At 43.0% G+C, this 24880-nt stretch overlaps 2 protein-coding genes across 2 annotated transcripts in view; one reads left to right on the forward strand and one right to left on the reverse strand.

The window, feature by feature from the left end:
• The window catches only part of THSD4 (thrombospondin type 1 domain containing 4), a 667872-nt gene that overhangs the window by 34861 nt on the left and 608131 nt on the right, over positions 1 to 24880 (forward strand). Inside the window, exon 3 of the mRNA XM_009429466.5 lies at positions 3710 to 3779. Within this exon, the coding sequence (XP_009427741.4) occupies positions 3710 to 3779 (70 nt within the window). The remainder of the gene's footprint in view (positions 1 to 3709; positions 3780 to 24880) is intronic.
• On the reverse strand, positions 12104 to 14366 carry LOC749557 (high mobility group protein B1). The gene has a single exon (XM_001169802.8). The coding sequence runs from the start codon at positions 14250 to 14252 to the stop codon at positions 13623 to 13625; it is 630 nt and encodes a 209-aa protein (XP_001169802.4). The 5' UTR covers positions 14253 to 14366; the 3' UTR covers positions 12104 to 13622.

Consider the following 24880-nt stretch of genomic DNA (forward strand, 5'->3'; position numbering starts at 1 on the left):
AGGGAACGAGTAGAATTGGCCAGGCAACCTGGAATGCAGTTCCTCGGAGTCAGAGGAAAACCTAGATGTGATCTCACTCCCTTTCCTGCCCCAAGTACCCCTGAATGCTATGAAAGTGCAATCTCAGATCAGTGATTATCCAAAACTGCTCCTTACAAATATGTGGCTACTGTGTGTGCCAAGAGCTTTGAGGTACTGAGGTGTAACATGTTTATGGAGCTGCTGCTTTTTTTTTTTTTAACAAAACCACACCAATCTGGTTTTCTTTTTAAATGAGTAAGCAGTGCCAGAATGTGTTACAAATGATTCACATTTTTAGGCCTGGGTGCAAGAAAGCACATTAACTCATTTGAGGTAGGAGGACAGGTTATACAATTCCCATTTTACAGATGAGGAAACTGAGGCACAGAGAGACGGTGATTTGCCCAAGGTCATGCAACCATGGAGCATGGACTTGTGAGTTGTGATGCACATGTTCTTGATTTAGAGGTCAAATTGGATCCAGCAGGGATACAGCTAGAAGATTACTGTCCTTTTGCCACCACTGTCTGGGAACCCGCTGTCTTTAATTCTCCTGCCCTATTGCTGGAAGACATCTTGGGCAATATTTCCAGTACATTCTGTGTGTAATGAACAGGCTCATTTTCAAGTATTAAAAAGTCCAAAGGAAGTTGTGTGTGATGGGAGTGAGAAGGGGAATCATTTTCGAAGTTATCCAGGACATCGGTAGCATCACCATCTAGACCTGTACCATTAGCTTCCTGTGTCTTGAATAGCACAGATCTGTGTATCTGCACTGGACAGTACCGACAGAGAATGTTTCCGTCATCATAGAAAACTCTATTGGACAGTGCTGCTCTAGATTCTCAGCAAGTTATAATTCAACTCTTTTATTCTTCTCCCCACTAATTTCATATTATTGTCCCGAATACACCCCTTGTTTGGAAGAATGTTGTTACAAACACAGTATATTAAAAGGAAAGTCTAGGCTGTGCATGGTGGCTCATGCCTGTAATCCCAGCACTTTGGGAGGCTGAAGTGGGCGGATCACCTGAGGTCAGGAGTTCGAGACCAGCCTGGCCAACATGGTGAAACCCCATCTCCACTAAAAATATAAAAATTAGCCAGGCATGGTAGTGCTGCCTGTAATTCCAGCTACTGGGGAGGCTGAGGCAAGAGAATCACTTGAGCCCGGGAGGCAGAGATTGCAGTGAGCCGAGATCAAGCCACTACACTCCAGCCTGGGAGACAGAACGAGACTCTGTCTCAAAAAAAAAAAAAAAAAAAAATCAACAAAAGGAAAGTCTAGTCAGATGTAAACATTTTGATCTCTCATCCAGTTAAAAGCTTCTTTTCTCCTCTAAGCTGGGCCTGTTGTAGCCTCAGACCCCTGTAGTAGGGAAGAGGCGGCTTGGTTGGTTCCTTCACACTCCTAGTTCCCTGCCCTGCCCACTCACTGCCATTGTGAATTCCTCCAGGGTGAAGCAGAGGAGAGGAGAGGTAACTGGCAAAGACGTTCCCAGCGGGACTGGTGTTCCTTGTAATCTGGTGCTGCTGTCCTTGGTTGACAGATGTCCAAGTTCCAGATTCTCCTCTCTCAGGGCACTTTGGAGAATTTCCCCCTCACTGGGCTCTCCTGCTGCACCATGCCCTGGTGCAGGCTGTGCAAATCTGGCTGACTCCTTAAGATCCACCTCCGCACCCCCAGCTCCTGTACTCCATGGGTATAAGCTGTACATTTACTTTCTAGGAGGGGGGTCACCTCATTCTGGTGAAAATCTTTGGTGGAGTCCTTTCCAGATAACCTAAGTTCCATGTCTTTCCATGGTGCTAAAACATAGCATCTCCTGCCCCTCCAGGCTCTAAAAATACAGACTGTTCCCACCCTAGCCCTCTCTCCAGTCTTCCCTCCTGGATACTCCAGCTAGGGTTTGGCCTTTAGATGTTTTTCAGAGGAGAATCAGGCACCAATCCTTGTACCCCCAGATACCAGGGCATCCGGATCAAGCTCTGAATATTGTCCCTCTTGCTTGGCTTGGGGGAGAGCTCCTACTTTTCCTTCCCCATAGGGGAGTGGAGGGGCTGTATGCAGCACTCCTACATCCATCTTCAGGGAAATTCACACCTAGCAAACTCCATCCTCCAGCCTCCTTGTGCATACAGGTGGGAGGTGAGTGAGGGATGGCGCGCACCCGCTTTGTAGTTCCTGAACAGACAGGGCAGCCCCTGTCTTTGGAATGTGTGCATACTTAGTATCCATGTTCTCAGCTCTGGATCCTCAGCTGCAACTCCATGACAACAGCAAGAAGGATGCCTGCAACACCATATTACAGAGACCATCTTCCCTGCTTCTCACCACATTGCACAGTCTCTAGCCAGTCTGTCCATGTCTGTTCTGTGTGATCTCCTGGGTCACTTACATACAAAACAGGAGCTGGGGTGGAATTTTGGATTCTTAGAAATGGTGGAAGCTTTATCTAACTCCACAAGACCTAACCCCCGGCTTCGGGCAGGTTTTCCTCATCTCCACCCTGACGTGATGGTTTTTCTTGGTTCGGGGCAGTGTTTCACATCTCTCAGTTGTGTTGGAAGCCTCAAAAAGGTTGGGAACCACTATATTATTTAACTTAGGTTAAATACGATTTGACAAATGGTCAAAAGATGTAGTGGCCTTATTGCAGGGATGCTTAAAATAATGACATTGATGATTTGAAATCATGAGACTTTGGGCATTTAAATTAATTGACAATACTTGTCTCGCCTTTGGTCCGAGGTTACATTTCCAATCACATTCAGCGGGACTTGGGGCAGGAGAGGGAGTGAAAGATCTAGGTTTTCCTCTGACTCAGAGGAGCTGCATTCCAAGTTTCCTGGTCAGCTCTACTCCTTCCCTCACCTTCTTAACTTACTAACCATGCCAGGTGTTTTACCTCTGTCATATTCAGTGATCCTCACAGAAGGTGAGAATGTTTGAGGCATGGAAATGCTAACGTGGAAATGTGACCCAGGATCACCCAGATGGGAATGATGGAGCTGCGATTCTAGCCTGGCTCCATGCCCTCTCCAGCACACCCTGCTGTCTCAGCTGGCTCCTATTTCCCCACCTCCTCTTTATTTGATGACATTCTCTAATCAGGGCTGGTGACAGTGAGGCTTAGCACAGCTAATCCCACCCATGGAGAACATATGTGACATCAAAAGGCTGGAAAGAGGCAGAGGAATGGTTCCCAGGAAAGCATGAGCTGTAAGGAGAGGAACTTCCCTGGCAGGCTCAAAGCCCATGCTTTTCCCTGACCTTACCACCCATGAAGGACCGCATGTGGGCTACACTAGCACTCCCTCTGCCAGGCACGGTGCATCCTCTTACTCAGTTCTCCCCTAAACCTCTAAGCCAGTTCCCATTGTCATCCCCATTTTTCAGGGGAGGAGACTGAGACTTAGAGAGGTTAAAGCTCTGATCTAGAACCCCTGCGGGTAAGCAGGAAGGCTGGGATGTGATCCCACATCTGCCCCATGCCATGCCTTGCCATAGCACCATGCTGCCCCCCTCCTTTGGGGCCAACACTTTGTGTCTTCACTGGGTCACATCCCAGGGCCTGGGTTGGGCTGTTCCCCCCCATCCACTGATGAGATGGTGATGCTGCCTTCCCTGGGTGCTGCTGCCTGGAACATACTCACCATCCTGCCTGTTGCTATTTTCCCTTTTCAGTGTCCTGTGTTTCCTTCTGCTGCTTGGATTCCAGTTCGTCTGCCCACAGCCCTCCACTCAACACAGGAAGGTAAGCCATGGCCATCCAGAGGTTTTCTTCTCTGCCCAAGGGGCTAGGGCCACTGTGGTCACTGCCCTGAACTTTGTTCTGTTTGAAGGTGAGTCACCACTGATCCTGAAAGGAAGCACCATTTACAGAATATGGAGTGTACTATTCTGTTCTCGCATTGCTATAAAGAAATATCTGAAACTGGGGAATTTATAAAGAGGTTTTATTGGCCCACAGTTCTGCAGGCTGTACAGGAAGCATGATGCTGGTCATCTGCGTGGCTTCTGTGGAGGCCTCAGGAAACTTACAATTATGGCGGAAGACAAAGGGGGAACAGCACTTCACATGGCTGGAGAAGAAGCAAGAGAGAGAACGGGGAGGTGCCATACACTTTTAAACAACCAGATCTCATGAGAACTCATTATTGCCATGACTGCACCAAGGGGGATAGTGTTAAACCATGAGGAACTATCCCTATGATCCAATCACCTTCCACCAGGCCCCGCCTCCAATATTGGAGATTACAATTCGACATGAGATTTGGGTGGGGACACAGATCCGAACCATGTCACGGAGCTTAAAACATGAAGCTGGTACCTGCAGTCGGTCTCTGATCTGAGAGCAGTGCCAGCTTTGCAACATGTGTTCACTAGAATGGACAGTTGAGAGGTCAGTGAGAGCACTCTACAAAGGCATGGGCAGGGCTTAAGGAACCCACTTGGGAATGGAGGAGACCAGTATGGAGCTTTTACCCTCTCTTGGGGCACCTTCAAGGTCAAGGGCAGGGATAGAGCTGCAGCTGTAGCTATGGCTGTTGCTATGCAAGAGAACCCCCTGATAGGGAGTCATGATCTTCAGTAGAGGGACGCAGTCACTGCCAACTGATGGCCAGGCAGGGGTGGAACTGGAAGATAAGAACCTGGCCTTCTCTTTCCTCTCACCCCTTATTTCCTGCTGGTGACTCCCTTTGGCCAAACCAACCAGAAGACAAGAAGGCTTTGATGCAGTCCCCAAAGGCCAGCCTCCCGGGCCACAGGACTGGGTGGAGAAGGGTAGACCGCATCTGAAGGAGCAAATGGACAGTATTGCATATGCTTCCCTTCAGGCTTTGTGTGTTTTATAGTAAATGAACCATCCACCATTGCCTGAACAAGCCTAATGCTGCTCTGCAACTGAGCAGATCCTTGATCAATGTTTCCTTAGAGACAATGCATGATAGGACTCTTAGAAAGTCCCTAGAAGCCCTTTCTGCTACCTAGGAGCTCCTCCTGTCTACCTGGAATCAAATTCAGACTCCTGAGAAGAGATGAGTTATTTGTATCTAAGTGTGAGCAAGTTGGTCGGCTCCTTTCCTGAGAGGGGGTTTTCTTTTTTTTTTTTTTGAGATGGAGTTTCGCTCTTGTCACCCAGGCTGGAGTGCAATGGCACGATCTCGGCTCACTGCAACCTCCACCTCCTGGGTTCAAGTGATTCTTCTGCCTCATCCTCCCAAGTAGCTGAGATTACAGGCCTGCACCACCACAGCCAGCTGATTTTTTTTGTATTATCAGTAGAGACAGGATTTCACCATGTTGGCCAGGCTAGTCTCGAACTCCTGACCTCAATCAGGTGATCCACCCACCTCGGCCTCCCAAAGTGCTGGGATTATAGGTGTGAGCCACTGCACTGGCCTGAGAGAGGGTTTTCATAGGGGAAATTCAGGACAGAAGGGGGCCAAGAAAAAAGAATATGTGCACATATTTGGCTAAACATGACCCTTCTTGGGAGCAGTTCTTTGTATTCTTATCTGATTATAGTCTAATTTATTTTCTGTTTCGGCTCTGTTTTTCTGGGCCAGATATAAACCTCGATTGTACTGTATCTCCCACTAGGATGTCAACTCCGTGAAAGTAGGAACTTACTGGTCTTGTTCATGGCCCTATTCCCCGCTCCTAGAATACAGCCTGGCATGTTGTAGGTGCTCAATAAAATCCTTGTTGAATGACTGACTCAATGGAAAACCTGGCCAAGGTCTACGCATCATTTCAATGGATTCACCTGGAAATTGGCTCCCCCCTCCCCTGCTTACTCTGCTGCGTCATCTCTATTCATAATATCAGGAGTCAGAAAGGACAACTGCCTACTTTTATTATGAAGTTATATTATTTATTAATGTTTAGAATTATCGGGGTTGTTAATCCTAAGAGTTGAGTCAATTTACTGTGTTCCTCTTGTTGTTGTTGCTCAAATAGGCTATCATAACTGAAAATACTTTATACGTGATCAATTTACTTTGCTGTCTCCTGTAATTTTTCAAGTTAAGCTGAATGATATGTGCATAACCTGAATAAAAGGTCCCCAAATAGGTATCACTCTCATCTTTCTTCAAGTGTTTGCTCTGAGAGATGGGGAAAAAAAGATTTATGAGTTATTTTATCATTAAAATTTTTAAATTGACACACAGTAATTATACATATTTATGCATACAATTTGGTGGTGTTTTAATACGTATGTATTATATAATGATCAAATCAGGGTATTTAGCATTCTAGTCACCTCATGCATTTATCATTTTTTTTTGTGGTGAGAACATTCAAAAGCCTCTCTTCTAGCTATTTTGTCATATATAATAGCTTACTGTTAACCATCATCAACCTACTGGGTAATAGAACACCAGAACTTATTCCCCCTATCTATGGTAACTTTGTACCCATTGACCAACCTCTCCCCACTCTCCCCTCTTTTCTTTCCCCTCTTCTCCTCAGTCTCTGGTAACCTCTGTTCTCCTTTCTGCTTCTATATCAACTCTTTTTTTTTTTTTTCAGATTCCACATATGAGTGAGATCTGTGGTATTTGTCTTTCTGTGTCGGCTTATTTCACTTTAAACATAATAACCTCCAGGTCCATCCATGTTGTCACAAATGACAAGATTTCATTCTTTTTAATGGACAAATAGTATTTCCATTGTGTATATATACACCACATTTTCTTCTCTGTTCATTTGTTGTTGGACAGTTGGGCTGAATACATACCTTGGTTACTGTGAACAGTGCTGCAGTAAACATAGGGGCACAGATGTTTCTTGAACATTCTGATTTCATTTTCTTTGGATATATATGCAATTGTGGGATTGCTGGATCCTATGGCGGTTCTATTTTTAGTTTATTAAGGAGGCTCCTACTGTTGTTCATGGTGGCTGTAGTAATTTACAGTCCTACCCACAGTACGTAAGTGTTCATTTTCTTCCACATCCTTACCAACACTTATCTTTTTTTTTTTTTTTTTTGAGATGGAGTCTCACACTGTCTCCTGGGCTGGAGTGCAGTGGCGCCATCTCAGCTCACTGCAACCTCCACCTGCTAGGCTCAAGTGATTCTTCTGCCTCAGCCTCCTGAGTAGCTGGGATTACAGGCATGCGCCACCATATCTGGCTAATTTTGTATTTTTAGTAGAGACGGGGTTTCTCCATGTTGATCAGGCTGGTCTTGAACTCCCGACCTCAGGTGATCTGCCCACCTCGGCCTTCCAAAGTGTTAGGATTACAGGCGGGAGCCACCGTGCCTGGCCAACACTTGTTTTCTTTTGTCATTTTGATAATAGCTGTTCTAACTGGAGGGAGGTGGTATCTCACTGTGGTTTTGGTTTGCATTTCCCTGATGATCAGTGATGTTGAGCATTTCAAAATATATTTTTTGGCCATTTGTATGTTTTCTTTTGTTAAATGTCTATTCAGATCATTTGCCTATTTAATCAGATTGTTGAGTTGGTTTTTTTTTTTTTGATGTTGAGTTATTTAAGTTCCTTACATATTCTGGATATTAGCCCCTTGTCAGATGTATAGTTGCAAATATTTTCTCCCATTCTGTATGTTGTCTTTTCAGTTTATTGTGGAAATTTACACCCCCTCACTTCACTGTTTCCATTGCTGTGCAGAAGCAAAGTTTGAGGTCATTCGATTTGTTTATCTTTGCTTTTGTTTCCTGTGCTTTTGAGATCTTATTTTTAAAATCTTTGCCCAGCCCAGTGTGCTTTATGACACTGAATAAAACCTTATGTTTTATTTTAGTAGTTTCATAATTTTGGGTTTTATGTTTGAATCTTTAATCCATTTTCAGTTGATTTTAGTAGGTAGGGGTCTAGTCTCTTCTTCTCAGTTGGATATCTAGTTTTCCCAGCATTATTTATTGAAGATATTGTCTTTTCCTCAATATGTGTTCCTGGCATCTTTGTTAAAAATCAGATGATGTTTGAATTTATTTCTGGGCTCTCTATTCTGTTCCATTGGCCTATGTGTCTGTTTTATGCCAGTACCATGCTGCTTTGGTTACTATAGATGTGTAGTATATTTTGAAGTCAGGTTGTGTGATGCTTCCAGTTTTGTTCTTTTTGCTTAGGATTACTGTGCCTATTTGGGGTCTTTTGTGGTTCCATATGAATTTTAGGATTATTTTTTCAATTTCTGTGAATAATGTCATTATTATTTTGATAAGAACTGCATTAAATCTGTAAATTGCTTTGGCTTGTATGGCCATTTTAACAACATTAATTCTTCCAATCTATGAACATGGGATATTATCCTATTGTTTTTAAAGTTTTCATTGTAGAGCTCTTTCACCTCCTTACTTAAGTTTATTCCTAGGTATCTTATTTTTGTTTGTGTGTACTATTGTTAATGTAATTATTTTCTTGATTTCTTTTTCAGATAGTTTGCAATTAGCATATAGAAATGCTACTGATTTTTGAATTTTGATTTTTTGTGTCCTCTGAGAAGAATTTGTTTATTAGTTCTAAGAGTTTTTTGGTAGAGTCTTTAGGGTTTTCTGTATATAAGATTGTGTCATTGCATACAGGGACAATATGATTTCCTTCTTTCCAATTTGGATGCCCTTTATTTTTTTCTCTTGCCTAATTGCTCTGGCTAGGAATTCCTATGTTGATTTGGGTGGTGAAAGTGGGCATCCTTACCTTGTTCCTGTTCTTAGAGGAAAAGGTGAAAGCTTTGCTCAGTATAATGTTAATATAATTTATACTATTCCGTATACATTATCCAGTATAATGTTAGCTGTGACTTTGTCATATACGACCTTTATTGTGTTATGGTACATACCTTCTATACTTAATTTGTTGACAGTTATTATCATGAAGGAATGTTGAATTTTGTCATTTGCTTTTTCTGCATCTTTTGAAATGATCATATGGTTTTTGTCTTTCTTTTTGTTCATGTGGTATGTCACATGTATTGATTTACATATGTTGAATCATCCTTCCATCCCTGGGATGAATCCCACTTGATATTAGTGAATAATATTTATAATATGCTATTGAATTCAGTTTGCTAGTGTCTTGTTGAGAATTTTTGCATCTATGTTCATCAGGAATATTGGCCCATAGTTTTCTTTTTTTTGTTGTATCCTTGTCTGGTTTTGGAATCAGGATAATGCTGGTCTTATAAAATGAGTTTCAAAGTGTTTCCCCTTCTTCAATTTTCTGGAATAGTTTGAAGAGAATTGGTATTGGTTCTTCTTTAAATTGTTTGTAGAATACAGCAGTGAAGCCATCTGGTCCTGGGTTTTATTTTGATTAAAGACTTTTTATTACTGATTCAACTACCTTATATGCTATTGATCTCTTCAGGTTTCCTGTCTTTTCATAATTTAATCTTGGTAGGTTGTATACATCCAGGAATTTATCCATTTATTCTGTGTTTTTAAAATTATTGGTGTGTAGTTGTTCATAATAGTGTCTTTCTGTGTTATCAGTTGTCATGTCTCCTTTTTCACACCTGATTTTATTTATTTGAGTCTTTTCTCTTTTTTTTCTTAGTGTACCTAAGGTTTGTCAATTTTGTTCACCTTTTCAAAACACAAACTCTTTATTTTGTTGATCTTAAAATTTTTTTTTTTAGTATCTTTTGTTCATTTCTGCTCTGAGCTTTATTATTTCCTTCCTTCTACCAATTTTGGGTTTAGTTTGTTCTTGAGGTTCATGGTTAAATTATTTACTAGAAATATTTCTTGATTTTTGAGGTAGGAGTTACAGGAGGTAATGGAGAAAAGCACCAAAAAACCTATTCACCATTCTTGCTTGTCTCAAGGAAATTAAAATTTCCCTTTTAATTTCTTCATCAACCTACTGGTTGTTTAGAAGCATCTTGTTTAATGTTCATGTATCTGTAAGGTTTTCAAAGTTTTTCTTGTTGGTTTCTAGTTTTACACCATTGTGGTATGAAAAGATATATGTTACATTATCTTTTTAAATTTGTTAAGACTTGTTTTGTGGCCTCACATGTGATCTAACCTGGGGAATGTTCCATGTGCAATTGAGAAGAATGTGTATTCTGCATCTCTTGGATGGAATGTTCTGTAATTATTTGTTAGGTCCATTTGGTCTATGGTGCAGCGTAAGTCCAGCTTTTCTTTGTTGATTGTCTGTCTAGGTGATCTGTCTGTTGTTGAAAGTGGGGTGTTGAAGCCCCCTTCTACTATTGTATTGCAGTCTATCTCTAATATTGATACAATAATATTTGCTTTATATATTTAGATGCTCCAGTGTTGGGTGCATATGTATTTATAATGATTATATCCTCTTACTGAAGTGACCCCTCTTTCATTATGTAATGACCTTCTTTTTACAGTTTTGGATTTAAAGTCTATTTCATCTCATGTAAGAATGGCTGCTCCTGCTTGCCTTTGGTTTCTGTTTGCATGGAATATGTTTTTCTACCTCTTCACTTTCAGTCTGTGTTTGTCTTTAATGGCGAGGTGAGTTTCTTTTAGGCACTATATAGTTGGATCTTGTTTTTTTTTAATCCATTCAGCTACTCTATTTTTTTAAATTAGAGCATTTAATCCATTTACATTCAAGGTTGTTATTGATAAGTAAGGTTTTCTGTCATTTTGTTGTTTCCTGGTTATTTTGAAGATCCTTTGTTTCTTTCTTCCTTGCTTGTTTACATGTATGGTTTAGTGGTTTTCTGTGGTGCTAAGCTTTGTTTCTTTTCTCATGTTTATTTGTGTATCTGTTGTAATTTCTTTCTTTGTGGTTACCATGGGGGTAGCATAAATAGTCTTAGTTATAATAGACTATTTCAAGCTGAAAACAACTTAACTTTAGTTGCATTAAAGTACTTTACATTTTTCTTTCACCCCCCAATTTGTGTTTTGGTTGCCTTAATTTACATCTGCATCTTTTGTATGTTCCTCAGCCACTAATTGTAGTTGTTTATGTTTTTGACTTTTTTTGGCTTTAAACCTTCATACTAGAGAATTGAAAGATTTACATAACACCATTATAGCACTAGGGTATTCAGAGTATGACTATGGATTTACACAGACTGGTTTTGTATTTTCACATGTTTTCATGATGGTAATTATTGTCTTTCTGTTTCCAGCTATAGCAATTCTATAAGGATTTCTTGTAAGGCCAGTATAGTAGTGATGAATTCTCAGTTTTTGCTTGTCTGGGAAGGTCTTTATTTCCTCTTCATTTCTGAAAAACAGCTTTGCTGGAAATAGTATTCTTACTTGGTTGACAGCTTTTTCTTCTTTCAACACTTTGAATATATCATCTCATTCTCTCCTGGCCTGAAAGGTTTCTGCTAAAAAAAAAATCTGCTGGTAGTCTAACGGAGATACTCTTGTATGTAACTTGATGTTTTTCTCTTGAAGGTTTTAGAATTCTGTCTTTGACTTTTGGCAGTTTGTTTATAATGTGCCTCAGAGAGGTTTTTTGGGGGTTGAATCTCACTGAAGACCTTTGACCTTCCTGAATGTGGATGTCTATATCTCTCCCAAGACTTAGAAAATATTGTTGTTGTCGTTAAATAGGTTTCCTGTGCCTTTCTCCATTTCTTCTTCTGAAGTCCTATAATGCAAATATTTGTTCCCTTAATGGTGTCCCATAAGTCCCATGTGCTTTCTTTGTTCTTTTTAATTCTTATTTCTTTTTTCCCTTCTGACTGGGTTATTTCAAAAGGCTTGCCTTCAAGTTCAGAAATTCTTTCTTCTGCTTGATCTGGTCTGTTGTTGAAGCTCTTCATTGTATGTTTTAATTCATTCATTAAATTCATTAGCTCTAAGATTTATTTGGTTCTTTTTTATATATCTGTCTCTTTATTGAATTTCTAATTCAGCTCATGAATTGTTTTCCTGATTTCATTGACTTGTTTGTCTGTGTTCTTTTATATCTTACTGAATTTCCTTAAAATCATTATTATGAATTGCTTTTTGGGCATTTCATAAATAGCCTTTTCTTTGGGGTCAGTTAATGAAGACTTATTATGCTCCTTTAGGGGTATAATATTTCCTTGCTTTTTCATGTTTCTTGTGTCCCTGTGTTGATGTCTGTGCATCTAGTAAAACAGTCATTTTTTTTTTAAAACCTCTGCAATTAGTAGTTTATTAGTATCATCCAGGACTCAGATGTTCAGTATTCCTCCTGAAATTACATAAACAAATGCAAATGGAAAGAATCCAAGTCAAAATTATATAACAAAACAGCACTCCATCACAAAAGCGTGTAAAATTATAAGAACGGTATTTTAAAATACTGGCACTTTAAGAAAACGATAATCTCGAAAACCACAAAATTGCCAAATTGTTCCCTAAACTGCTAAGCAGATAAACATGACTAATGAATGAGTTTGTTTTGTAAAGAAAAATCATTCAAATAAATTGAATAATTCATACTGAGATGCAAAGTTTAAGTGTCTTCTTTCCTCCTATCTACTTGGATTTATAAAGGGGCAAACCGTAATATAGGAAAATATACCCTATTTTGAATGTGGCATCTTTGTTTGAAAAGCTGGCCCAATTAATTAAAAATACTTGTAATGGAAAGTCTCGTTTCCTGAGCAGTCCATATTTAGATAAATGGGAAAAGACATCTATAGCCAGCATTTTTGTAGTCTTCACTGAGACTAATGTCAACAAAAAATTTAATATGGCAGTCTTGTATTTTAAGCTCACGCTTTTGGGGATACATTCTCAGGTCTTCTTTAATGTGGGAACTGCAAAATATAACTGCCATTACATGGTAATGGGAGTTAAAGAATAGAGTCCTCATGTAAAGGTTAGAACATACTTTTCTATTAGTCCTTCAAGGACAGACTTTCAAAATGTTTGATTCTAATAATCCCATGCTTTGAGTAGATTGATTACTCTTCAGTTTGTAAATGTAAGTGGGCTATGTGAAATTTCTTAACTGATCAAGATTTTGGATGTTCAGTTATGGATGAAAACTATCTCAACTTAACTTTACCCCCATTATGATATGCAGGGTGTGTAGACAAAAGCTTTTTATTAGCTAACTATATGAAAGGATAAACACTGTAATAATTCATGTGATTCAAAATGGGCAAAAGCAAAAGACTAGCTTCCCCTCAAGAAGAAAAATTTCAGACCTATGAAAAGGACAACAATACTAATAAAAAAAAATTGTATTTACTTAGAAGCATTCAGAATGTCAACAAAACAGCTGCAACTTTTTTTTTTTTTTTTTGCAATTACAGAGTGGTATTCAGTTAACAGAACAACAATTATTTCGTATAAGCTGCATCAGAGACAACTGAAGATGCAAATCTACCATCCCCATATATAACTAATTTGTGCTGTGCACTAACAAGAACCTGCTTTAAATTTCCATGCCAATTTACAACCCCCATACTGTACCAGGCAAGGTTAGTGGCTACTGAAAATACCACCAGGACAGGGCTATCTAAAAACACATTTGGTAGTGTGTTAACTATACAAAAAAAGACACTGTACAGTTTAAAAACAAATCTTACACAGCCTTACATTTCAATTTTTTTCTTTAAAAGGAGTGAGTTGTGTACAGGGGGGTTAAATGCTTTATAGACAAGAAAAAAAAACTGCGCTAGAACCAACTTATTCATCATCATCATCTTCTTCATCTTCCTCCTCCTCCTCATCCTCTTCATCTTCCTCATCTTCCTCCTCTTCCTTCTTTTTCTTGCTTTTTTCAGCCTTGACAACTCCCTTTTTTGCTGCATCAGGCTTTCCTTTAGCTCGATATGCAGCAATATCCTTTTCGTATTTTTCCTTCAGCTTCGCAGCCTTCTTTTCATAAGGCTGCTTGTCATCTGCAGCAGTGTTATTCCACATCTCTCCCAGTTTCTTCGCAACATCACCAATGGACAGGCCAGGATGTTCTCCTTTGATTTTTGGGCGATACTCAGAGCAGAAGAGGAAGAAGGCCGAAGGAGGCCTCTTGGGTGCATTGGGATCCTTGAACTTCTTTTTTGTCTCCCCTTTGGGAGGGATATAGGTTTTCATTTCTCTTTCATAACGGGCCTTGTCCGCCTTTGCCATATCTTCAAATTTTCCTTTCTCTTTAGCAGACATGGTCTTCCACCTCTCTGAGCACTTCTTAGAAAACTCTGAGAAGTTGACTGAAGCATCTGGGTGCTTCTTCTTATGCTCCTCCCGACAAGTTTGCACAAAAAATGCATATGATGACATTTTGCCTCTCGGCTTCTTAGGATCTCCTTTGCCCATGTTTAGTTATTTTTCCTCAGCGAGGCACAGAGTCGCCCAGTGCCCGTCCAGCTCTCACTTGCCCCGGCGCTGTCTCTATGGAGCTCAATGTACTGCCAAAACAGTCATTTTTGTAATTTTATGGATTAACTTTCATAGCAAGAGCCTTTTTCCTGTAAATGGATCCTGGGTTGTTGGTCGGGAATGGTATGTTGACTTTGGTTCTGGGTGGACTCAGTAACGTGGTCTCTGTACAGATTTTTCAACTGTAATCTTCATCTGTGGTGTCTGCAATTTTCTCAGTGGCCTAGGCTGCAGGAATTTGTGATGCAGTGGTGCAGGTTTGCTAGTGGTGGGGGTGCCAGGTTGGTTGTCAGGCTAAGCATGTGTGGGTGTGGTGGGCCAGCAGGCTGTTTGGTGGGCTTTCTAGGAAGGTGGAGCCACTGCTGCACTGGCTGTTGAGTTGTGGTGTGGTGTGCTGTGTGGCTGCATGGGGCTCTTTCTGAGCCACCTCCAGTCAGGCTGTCAGGCCAAGGGTGTGTGTGGGGTGCATGAGTGGTTATGTGGTGCTCTCTCTGTGGGGAGAGGGAGGTGAGACATCTCTAGGCCAGCTATTGAACCAGAGGTGGCTGGGCAGCTGTGCCAAGATCTCACCAGTGGGGTAGAGCCACTTTCAGTCTGGCTGTTATGATGGGTATGAGAGCATATGAACTGGGTGACTTCACAGGGTTTCCCCACTGTGAAGTTTGCTTGTTTCCCTAGGGAATAGGGTACCTGATGAATTCAGATGTTGTGGTCTTGGTTGTTCCTTTAGGCCTAGGCTCTGGGCAGCTGGCTTATTGGTGCTGTAGACTCCCTTATGAATGTACTGGAATGACAGTGGAACCTCAGAGATGGAGGGGATTGGTGGCTACTGACCCCCAACACAAGATGCACTCCAGCAATGGGTCAAGTTTCAAGATGGCACCATGCTATAGCAGCTTAGGTCATGGAGGTTGGAATGCTAAAGTGTTTCCTGTTCTGGGGCAATGCAGCCACATGAACTCCCAGTAACTGTCCACACTGGTTTCTGGTCCTGTGAGGACTGGGAGACCCTTTTATAGCAATGACTGTTCCTGTCTGTGGAGGTGATGGGGCAAAGGATTCTAGCTTACTTTTTCCCTGTGAGAAGAAGTTTCCCTGGCTCTGAGCTGGTCCTGGTGGGGGATACCATGTGGCAGAGGGAGGATATCTCACTTCCCTCTCTGTGGTGCTATCCTGGGCTTCCATGCTCTATAGAAATTTTGTTGCTCCCCCGGTGCTTTCCAGTGTACTTCATCAGTAACTCCAGTCAAAGTGTAGTTTATTTATTGTTTTGGTACCTTTTTGTGTCAGGCAACTCTAGTTGGCCATCATGCTGACATCACTCTATAAGTTACTCTAGAATGTTTAATTTTAAAACTGAGCAAAGTGTATCACATCTTGGGATATGGTACCTCCTTGTCAAAGCATTATTAAGAACTTTGTAGTAGAAAGATAGATTAAACTTTTTCTCAGAATCATGTGGAGATTACTTTATATAGAGAACATATATTTTAGAATAGTTTTTGAATATAATAAACATGTGTATTTATTATCTTGGCCACCAAGATCATTGCCATTCACTCAAGACAAGAAAGGATTCTCTGGTTTCCTTGGTGGTGAGTTCTTTTTGATGTTTTATCAGAGCTTTGTGGAACTGTGGTTGTCATCCTGGTTATGTGCTCAAAAGCTTGGCAGCAGAAGCAGTACTAGCAGTAGTAACATCCATTTATTCCTGCAAGATGTGAAATGAGGAAATGCTTATTAAAACAGGAGTCAACATGTTTTTTTTTTTTTTTTTTTTTTTTTTTTCTTTTTTATTGATCATTCTTGGGTGTTTCTCGCAGAGGGGGATTTGGCAGGGTCACAGGACAATAGTGGAGGGAAGGTCAGCAGATAAACAAGTGAACAAAGTTCTCTGGTTTTCCTAGGCAGAGGACCCTGCGGCCTTCCGCAGTGTTTGTGTCCCTGGGTACTTGAGATTAAGGAGTGGTGATGACTCTTAACGAACATGCTGCCTTCAAGCATCTGTTTAACAAAGCACATCTTGCACCGCCCTTAATCCATTCAACCCTGAGTGGATACAGCACATGTTTCAGAGAGCACAGGGTTGGGGGTAAGGTCACAGATCAACAGGATCCCAAGGCAGAAGAATTTTTCTTAGTACAGAACAAAATGAAAAGTCTCCCATGTCTACCTCTTTCTACACAGACACAGCAACCATCCGATTTCTCAATCTTTTCCCCACCTTTCCCCCCTTTCTATTCCACAAAACCGCCATTGTCTTCATGGCCCGTTCTCAATGAGCTGTTGAGTACACCTCCCAGATGGGGTGGTGGCCGGGCAGAGGAGCTCCTCACTTCCCAGTAGGGGCGGCCGGGCAGAAGCGCCCCTCACCTCCCGGACGGGGCGGCTGGCCGGGAGGGGGGCTGACCCCCCACCTCCCTCCCGGACAGGGCGGCTGGCCGGGCAGAGGGGCTCCTCACTTCCCAGTAGGGGCGGCCGGGCAGAGGCGCCCCTCACCTCCCCGACGGGGCGGCTGGCCCGGCGGGGGGCTGACCCCCCCACCTCCCTCCCGGAGGGGGCGGCTGGCCGGGCAGAGGGGCTCCTCACTTCCCGGTAGGGGCGGCCGGGCAGAGGCGCCCCTCACCTCCCGGACAGGGCGGCTGGCCGGGCGGGGGGCTGACCCCCCACCTCCCTCCCGGACGGGGCGGCTGGCCGGGCGGGGGGCTGACCCCCCCACCTCCCTCCCGGACGGGGCGGCTGGCCGGGCGGGGGGCTGACCCCCCCACCTCCCTCCCGGACGGGGCGGCTGGCCGGGCGGGGGGCTGACCCCCCCACCTCCCTCCCGGACGGGGCGGCTGGCCGGGCGGGGGGCTGACCCCCCCACCTCCCTCCCGGACGGGGCGGCTGGCCGGGCGGGGGGCTGACCCCCCCACCTCCCTCCCGGACGGGGCGGCTGGCCGGGCGGGGGGCTGACCCCCCCACCTCCCTCCCGGACGGGGCGGCTGGCCGGGCGGGGGGCTGACCCCCCCACCTCCCTCCCGGACGGGGCGGCTGGCCGGGCGGGGGGCTGACCCCCCCACCTCCCTCCCGGACGGGGCGGCTGGCCGGGCGGGGGGCTGACCCCCCCACCTCCCTCCCGGACGGGGCGGCTGGCCGGGCGGGGGGCTGACCCCCCCACCTCCCTCCCGGACGGGGCGGCTGGCCGGGCGGGGGGCTGACCCCCCCACCTCCCTCCCGGACGGGGCGGCTGGCCGGGCGGGGGGCTGACCCCCCCACCTCCCTCCCGGACGGGGCGGCTGGCCGGGCGGGGGGCTGACCCCCCCACCTCCCTCCCGGACGGGGCGGCTGGCCGGGCGGGGCGCTGACCCCCCCACCTCCCTCCCGGACGGGGCGGCTGGCCGGGCAGAGGGGCTCCTCACTTCCCAGAAGGGGCGGCCGGGCAGAGGCGCCCCTCACCTCCCGGATGGGGCGGCTGGCCAGGCGGGGGGCTAACCCCCCCACCTCCCTCCCGGACGGGGCGGCTGGCCGGGCAGAGGGGCTCCTCACTTCCCAGTAGGGGCGGCCGGGCAGAGGCGCCCCCCCCACCTCCTGGACAGGGCGGCTGGCCGGGCAGGGGGCTGATCCCCCCACCTCCCTCCCGGACGGGGCGGCTGGCCGGGCGGGGGGCTGACCCCCCCACCTCCCTCCCGGATGGGGCGGCTGGCCGGGAGGGGGGCTGACCCCCCCACCTCCCTCCCGGACGGGGCGGCTGGCCGGGCAGAGGGGCTCCTCACTTCCCAGTAGGGGCGGCCGGGCAGAGGTGCCCCTCACCTCCCGGACGGGGCGGCTGGCCGGGCGGGGGGCTGACCCCCCCATCTCCCTCCCAGACGAGGAGGGAGGACGCTTCTCACTTCTCAGACGGGGTGGCTGCCGGGCGGAGGGGCTCCTCACTTCTCAGACGGGGCGGTTGCCAGGCAGAGGGTCTCCTCACTTCTCAGACAGGGCGGCCGGGCAGAGACACTCCTCACATCCCGGACGGGGCGGCAGGGCAGAGGTGCTCCCCACATCTCAGACGATGGGCGGCCGGGCAGAGACGCTCCTCACTTCCCAGATGTGATGGCGGCCGGGAAGAGGCGCTCCTCACTTCCTAGATGGGATGGCGGCCGGGCAGAGACGCTCCTCACTTTCCAGACTGGGGAGCCAGGCAGAGGGGCTCCTCACATCCCAGACGATGGGCAGTCAGGCGGAGACGCTCCTCACTTCCCAGACGGGGTGGCTGCCAGGCAGAGGCTGCAATCTCGGCACTTAGGGAGGCCAAGGCAGGCGGCTGGGAGGTGGTTGTAGCGAGCCGAGATCACGCCACTGCACTCCAGCCTGGGCGCCATTGAGCACTGAGTTAACGAGACTCCGTCTGCAATCCCGGCACCTCGGGAGGCCGAGGCCGGCGGATCACTCGCGGTTAGGAGCTGGAGACCAGCCCAGCCGACACATCGAAACCCCGTCTCCACCAAAAAAATACGAAAACCAGTCAGGCGTGGCGGCGCACGCCTGCAATCGCAGGCACTCGGCAGGCTGAGGCAGGAGAATCGGGCAGGGAGGTTGCAGTGAGCTGAGATGGCAGCAGCACCGTCCAGCTTCGGCTCGGCATCAGAGGGAGACCGTGGAAAGAGGGGAGAGGGGAGAGGGGAGAGGGGAGAGGGGAGAGGGGAGAGGGGGGAGGGGGGAGGGGAGAGGGGAGAGGGGAGAGGGGAGAGGGAGCTCTATCTACCACACAGTCCTTCTCTCAACATGTTTTTAAATAAAGGGTTGTTGAGAATATTTTAGGCTTTCTGTGCTATAAAGTCTGTCACAATTCTTCAACTCTGCTTTTGTAGCACAAAGCCAGCCATAGACAATGTGTAAATGAATAAGCATGGCTGTGTTCCAATAAAACTTTATTTACAAAAACAGGTAGTGAGCTAGATTTGGCCCATGGGGCACAGTTTGCCAACTCTTGCTCTAAAGTCAGGATAGAAAGGTGTTAACTGCAAGTATACGTGTTTTGGAATTTGAAGTGGGAAATTTTCTGCTCCTGGGACTTTAAGAAACACAGAAGATTTTGGGAAAAAGTATTTTTTTCATCAAGGCATAAGACTTACCATTGTGATCAAATTGTTTTCATTACTTAGATAATCATAGTTGAATTTTTGCTGACCCGCTGTTTTGTGGCAAAATCTACTCACAATCTTTAGCAGACAGCTGGGGCATAAAGAATTAGAAAACCATTTATGGTAAATTCTTAAGGGACAACATTATTAATTTGTGTACACTGTAGTTTAGTATGTATATGAAAACTGCTACTAAAAGACATCGCTTATTTTCTCAATACAATGGTGTGTCCAACTTTAGCATATGGAAGCATTTCTACAGTGTAAGTTATTCTGAGGAAAAGACATAATTTGTAAATGCTGTCAAGTAAACTATGCATTTCCAAATGCTGCTCAGGTGACTTGATACATCTCTGCAAAAACTGTCCCACAACAGTGCAGGAAAAGAGGACGCTGGTGCAGAGTTTAAGTAGCTCTTTCCAGATGTTTCTGCCCAGAAGTCGTCCTCATGTTCCTGCAATATGAACAGTATCACAAAGAACTATTCAACTTCCATTCTTGGCAATTAATTAAAGATACTTGGCAAATGACTATATTTTTAAAACTTTCTGTGGCTTCATTTGTGGATAAAGTGAAACCAAGAGTAGGAAAACACTTGAGCAAGACTTTAATAAAACAATAAGTTATTAGTAAGGGAAAATATGTTGATTGTAGAATGCTTTAAAATTAATGAACTATTCTACTGTCTGCCCAGCAGACACTCCATGAACAAGTTTTTTTACAAGTCATAATGTGTATGGTCAACATACTGTATGCAGGAAAGATTGTGAGACATTGTATTTTTTAGCTCCACATATGAAAAATCATACATACACTTTAATCACAACTGCTCAAACTTTTTTTTGTTAACTTTTTAAATTAAAAATACTTATGTTTATTATAGAGAATTTAGAAACAATGAAAGCTACAGGAACTAAAAGCTCATTGTCACGGCCACCAGCCAAGGGGAACTGCTTTTTTAACCTGTTATTTATAGAAACTCTAAGAGAACAGAGATACTGCAGAATGAAGTAAGAGTGAGGTAAAATATTTGTCTTGCTAACTGATAAGCAGGTCACGATGCAAACAGCAGAGGACCTCGTGATGGGTTACAGGCACTATTAATGCAGTAGGATGTGCAACCAGTGACTTCAAATTGCCCCTTGACAATGTCTTGCAGTTGGATATTGAAGAGAAAGCCTATAGAAGGGAAAAAAATTTTAGGCTACATAAAACTCAAATTATTGCTGCTATATTCAATAAGAAGAAAGGAAAAAACAGTAATGCTCCTAGAGGAAAACATATGAGAATAGCTTCATAATTTGATGTAGGCAAAGGTTGCTTAAACGAGACACAAAAATCAGTAACCATAAAATTGTACTACATTCGAGTCGAGGATGTTTAAAAATTGAAACACATCATAAAAACAGTGAAAAGATACGCCGTGGACAGGGTAAAGACGTTTACAACAATATATTTGGTAAAAGATTTTTATTCAGAATATATAAAGAACCCCTTCAGATCATTAAGAAAAAGTTAAGCCAGTCAATTTAAATGGCTTAAACAAATAGTTCATGTGAGATGATATCCAAATGGCTGATAAGCATATGAAAAGGTAGTCAATCAAAATCATTAGTCCTTAGGTAACTACAAATTAAAATCTCAGTGTGACACTACCAGAATGGCTAAAATAAAAAACACTACCAGTGTTGGTGAGGATAGGGAGCAATTGGAACTTTCATACACTGCTGGTGGGAGTTTAAATGCTAAACCACTTTGAAAAACTGTCAGTGTATCTTAAAGCTAAACATTGCCCATGCTATGATCTGGCTACTGTATTCCTAGGTATTTACCCAAGATAAATATGGACATATATCCACCAAAACACATGGATAACAATATTCATAGTAGTTTCATTTACAATAAAGCTAAACTGGAAATAACCCAAAAGTCCATCAATAAGAGAATGGAGAAATACATTATAGTGTGTTTATACAAGAGAACACCAAACAACAATAAGGAAAAAATAACTTGTTTCTAGCCAAGATGGAGCAGCAGGGATTGGATTTACCTTCTCACTTGGAGCAACGAAAAATACCCAGATAACATATATGAAATAATGTTTTTCAAAACCTTGGACTTTAGACAACAAAAGATAGTTATCACTCAGAGATAGAAAATAAATGAATTGAGTCATAAAATGTCCCCAGCTTACTGCCTTGAGAGTTTCCTGGTCTTGGTGCAGGGAGGGGTATGCTAGGCAGAACCTGTTAGACATCTTGAGTTAAGGAGATAGACTTAAGAGTCCAGCAAGATGGCCAGGCATGGTGGCTCAAGCCTGTAATCCCAGCACTTTGGAAGGCCAAGGCAGGCAGATCACCTGAGGTCAGGAGTTCAAGACCAGACTGGCCAACATGGTGAAACCCCATCTCTACCAAAAGTACAAACGTTAGCCAGGCATGATGGTAAGTGCCTGTAATCCCAGCTACTTGGGAGGCTGAAGCGGGAGAATCTCTTGAACCCAGGAGGTGGAGGTTGCAGTGAGCCGAGATCTCACTGGGCAACAGAGTGAGACTTTGTCTTGGAAAAAAGAAAAAGAGTCCAGCAAGACCAAGTGATGATGGTCTGTAGGATAGAGTACCAGAGAGGAGAGAACTACACAGACAGAAGACTGTGGAGCTCTGCAGGAGATCCTCCATAAGGATGCAGCATACTACTGATCAGCACACACATTTGAGGAAACAATCTGAGGTTGAGGAAAGAATCATCCAAGAGAATGAAAAAGAACAGTGCCCAGCATTCATTCAGGACCAAGAACAGTGACTGTTCCCACTAGGCATACTTTAAAAACTCATAATCCAGGAGGCATTGAATAGAATACTCAGGAAGCTCTCACCTCAGTATTGGGGGAATAGTTAATCCTAGACTGTGTCCTGCTCTGGATCTAACAAATTAAAACAGCAGTACTGAAATGATTAATCTGTTTCTAAATAACTTAACTGTATCCTAGCATAAAGTATGGAAATAAAAAATATCCAGCACCCAACAAGGTAAAATTCAAGATGTCTAGCATTTAGTCAAAGATTACCAGGCTTGCACAGAAGCAGAAAAATATTAACATTATTCCCCATAATGAGGAGAATAATCACTGAATTGAAAGCAATTCAGAACTGGCACATATTTTAGAATATGAAAACAAAGATATTAAAAATTACTAAAACCATATTCCATATATTCATAAAGTTAAGTAGAGGCATGGAAGATATTAAAAAGACACCCACATCTAACTTCTTGAGATGAAAATGACAATATCTGAGATGAAAAATATACTGGATGGGATTAATGGCAGATTAGACATTGCAGAAGAAGAAAACAAGTGAACTTGAAGATATTGCAGTAGAAACTCTCCAAAGTGAAATATAAAAAGGAAAAATAGAATTTAAAAACGATGAACAGAGCATCAGTGAACTCTGAGACAACTTCAGGTTGGCTAATATATGGGCAATTAGAGTACCAAAAGGAGAAGAGATAGGGAGACAGAAAAAATATTTGAAGAAATAATAGAAAAGTTTCCAAACTTGATGAAAACTATAAATCCAAGAATGTCAAGGAACTCCAAACACTAGAAGCATGAAAAAAAATGGCATCAAGTCACATCATAATCAAATTGCTCAAGACCACTGGTACAGAAAAAAATTTAAAAAGCCCTTAGAAAAAATAGACATATTACATACATGGGAACAAAGTTAAGAATGACAGTAGATTCTCTGCTTCCTGTCATTCATGCAAGTGAAGCAACATCTTTAAAGTACTAAAAGAATAAAATTGTTAACCTAAAATTTCATACCCAGCAAAAATATCTTTTAAAAATGAAGGTAAAATAAAGACATTTTCAGACATACAAATGCTACACTACACCTGCCCCATAAGAATTGTTGAAGGAAGTTCTTAGGCAGAAGGAAAATATCAGGTGGAAATATGGATCTTCTCAAAGGAATGACTGCACCAGAAATGATAGCTACATAGGTAACTATATTTTAAAAGTTTCTCCTAAATTAAGCATCTTTTAAATATTGACTCTTTAAATACAAATAATAATCATCTGTTGTAGGGTTTATAATATGTGTATAAGTAAATTATGTATGACAGTAATAGTATAAATGCCAGAAAAGGATAAATTAAGGAGGTGAAAAACTTGTCCATTGAAAACTACAAAGCATTGCTGAAAGAAATTAAAGAAGTCATAAATAAGTATAAAGACATGCCATGTTCATGAATTGGAAGACGATCATAAAAGGAAGTATGATCTTATAAGGTTCTTTTTATAATGCATGTAAAATGGTATCACGTTACTTGAAGGTATACTGTGGTAAGTTAAAGATGTAAGTTATAAACCTCAAAGCAGCCATCAAAATGACAAAATGAAGCATTTTAGCTTATATGCCAAAAATGAAATAAAATGGAATCCTAAAAATATTCAAATATCGCCTGTAATCCCAGCACTTTGGGAGTCTGAGGTGGGTGGATCACCTGAGGTCAGAAGTTCGAGACCAGCCTGGCCAACATAGCAAAACCCCATCTCTATTAAAAATACGAAAATTAGCTGGGTGTGGTGGCATGCGCCTGTAATCCCAGCTACTTAGTAGGCTGAGGCAGGGGAATTGCTTGAACCTGGGAGGCAGAGGTTGCAGTGAGCCGAGATCATGCCACTGCACTCCAGCCTGGGTGACAGAGTGAAACTCTGTCTCAAAAAAAAAAATTATAAATTCAAATAAATGGATAAATGTATGATGTTTATGGTTCAAGAAACTCAATATTGTTAAGATAACCATTCTCTTCAAATTGACCTATAGATTTAACACAATTCCAATAAAATTCTTAGCAGACTTTTAATATAAATTGACAAACTGATTAAAAATTCTTATGAAAATGTAGAAGCGCTAAAATAGCCAAAATAAATTTCAGAAAGAAGAAAATTGCAAGACTTGTACTCCATAATATTTATATGATTAGCTCCAGTAATCAAGATAGCATGTTATTGGTGTAAAGATAGGCAAATAGATAATGGAACAGAATAGAGCATGAAAATAGACCTATACATATATATATATATGTGGACAATTGATTTTTTATAAAGGAGAAAGGTAGTCTTTTTAACAAATAATGCTGAAACAATTGGATATCTATGTGCAAAAACATGAACTTCAATCCGTATCTTGTACAATATACGAAAACTAACTCAGACTCAACAATCTAAGAATAGAAGGAAATTACCCCAACATAATAAATACCATATAAGAAAAACCTACGGTGAACATCATACTCAATGGTGAAAGCAAAAACAATACAAGGATGCCCACTTTTGCCACTTCTATTTAACACAGCACTGGAAGTTCTAGGAGAAGCAATTAGGCAAGAAAAAGAAATAAAAGGCTTCCAAATTGGAAATGAAGAAGGAATACTTTTTCTCTTCACAGA

This window comes from Pan troglodytes, chromosome 16 (assembly GCF_028858775.2).
Source record: "Pan troglodytes isolate AG18354 chromosome 16, NHGRI_mPanTro3-v2.0_pri, whole genome shotgun sequence".
NCBI lineage: Eukaryota > Metazoa > Chordata > Mammalia > Primates > Hominidae > Pan > Pan troglodytes.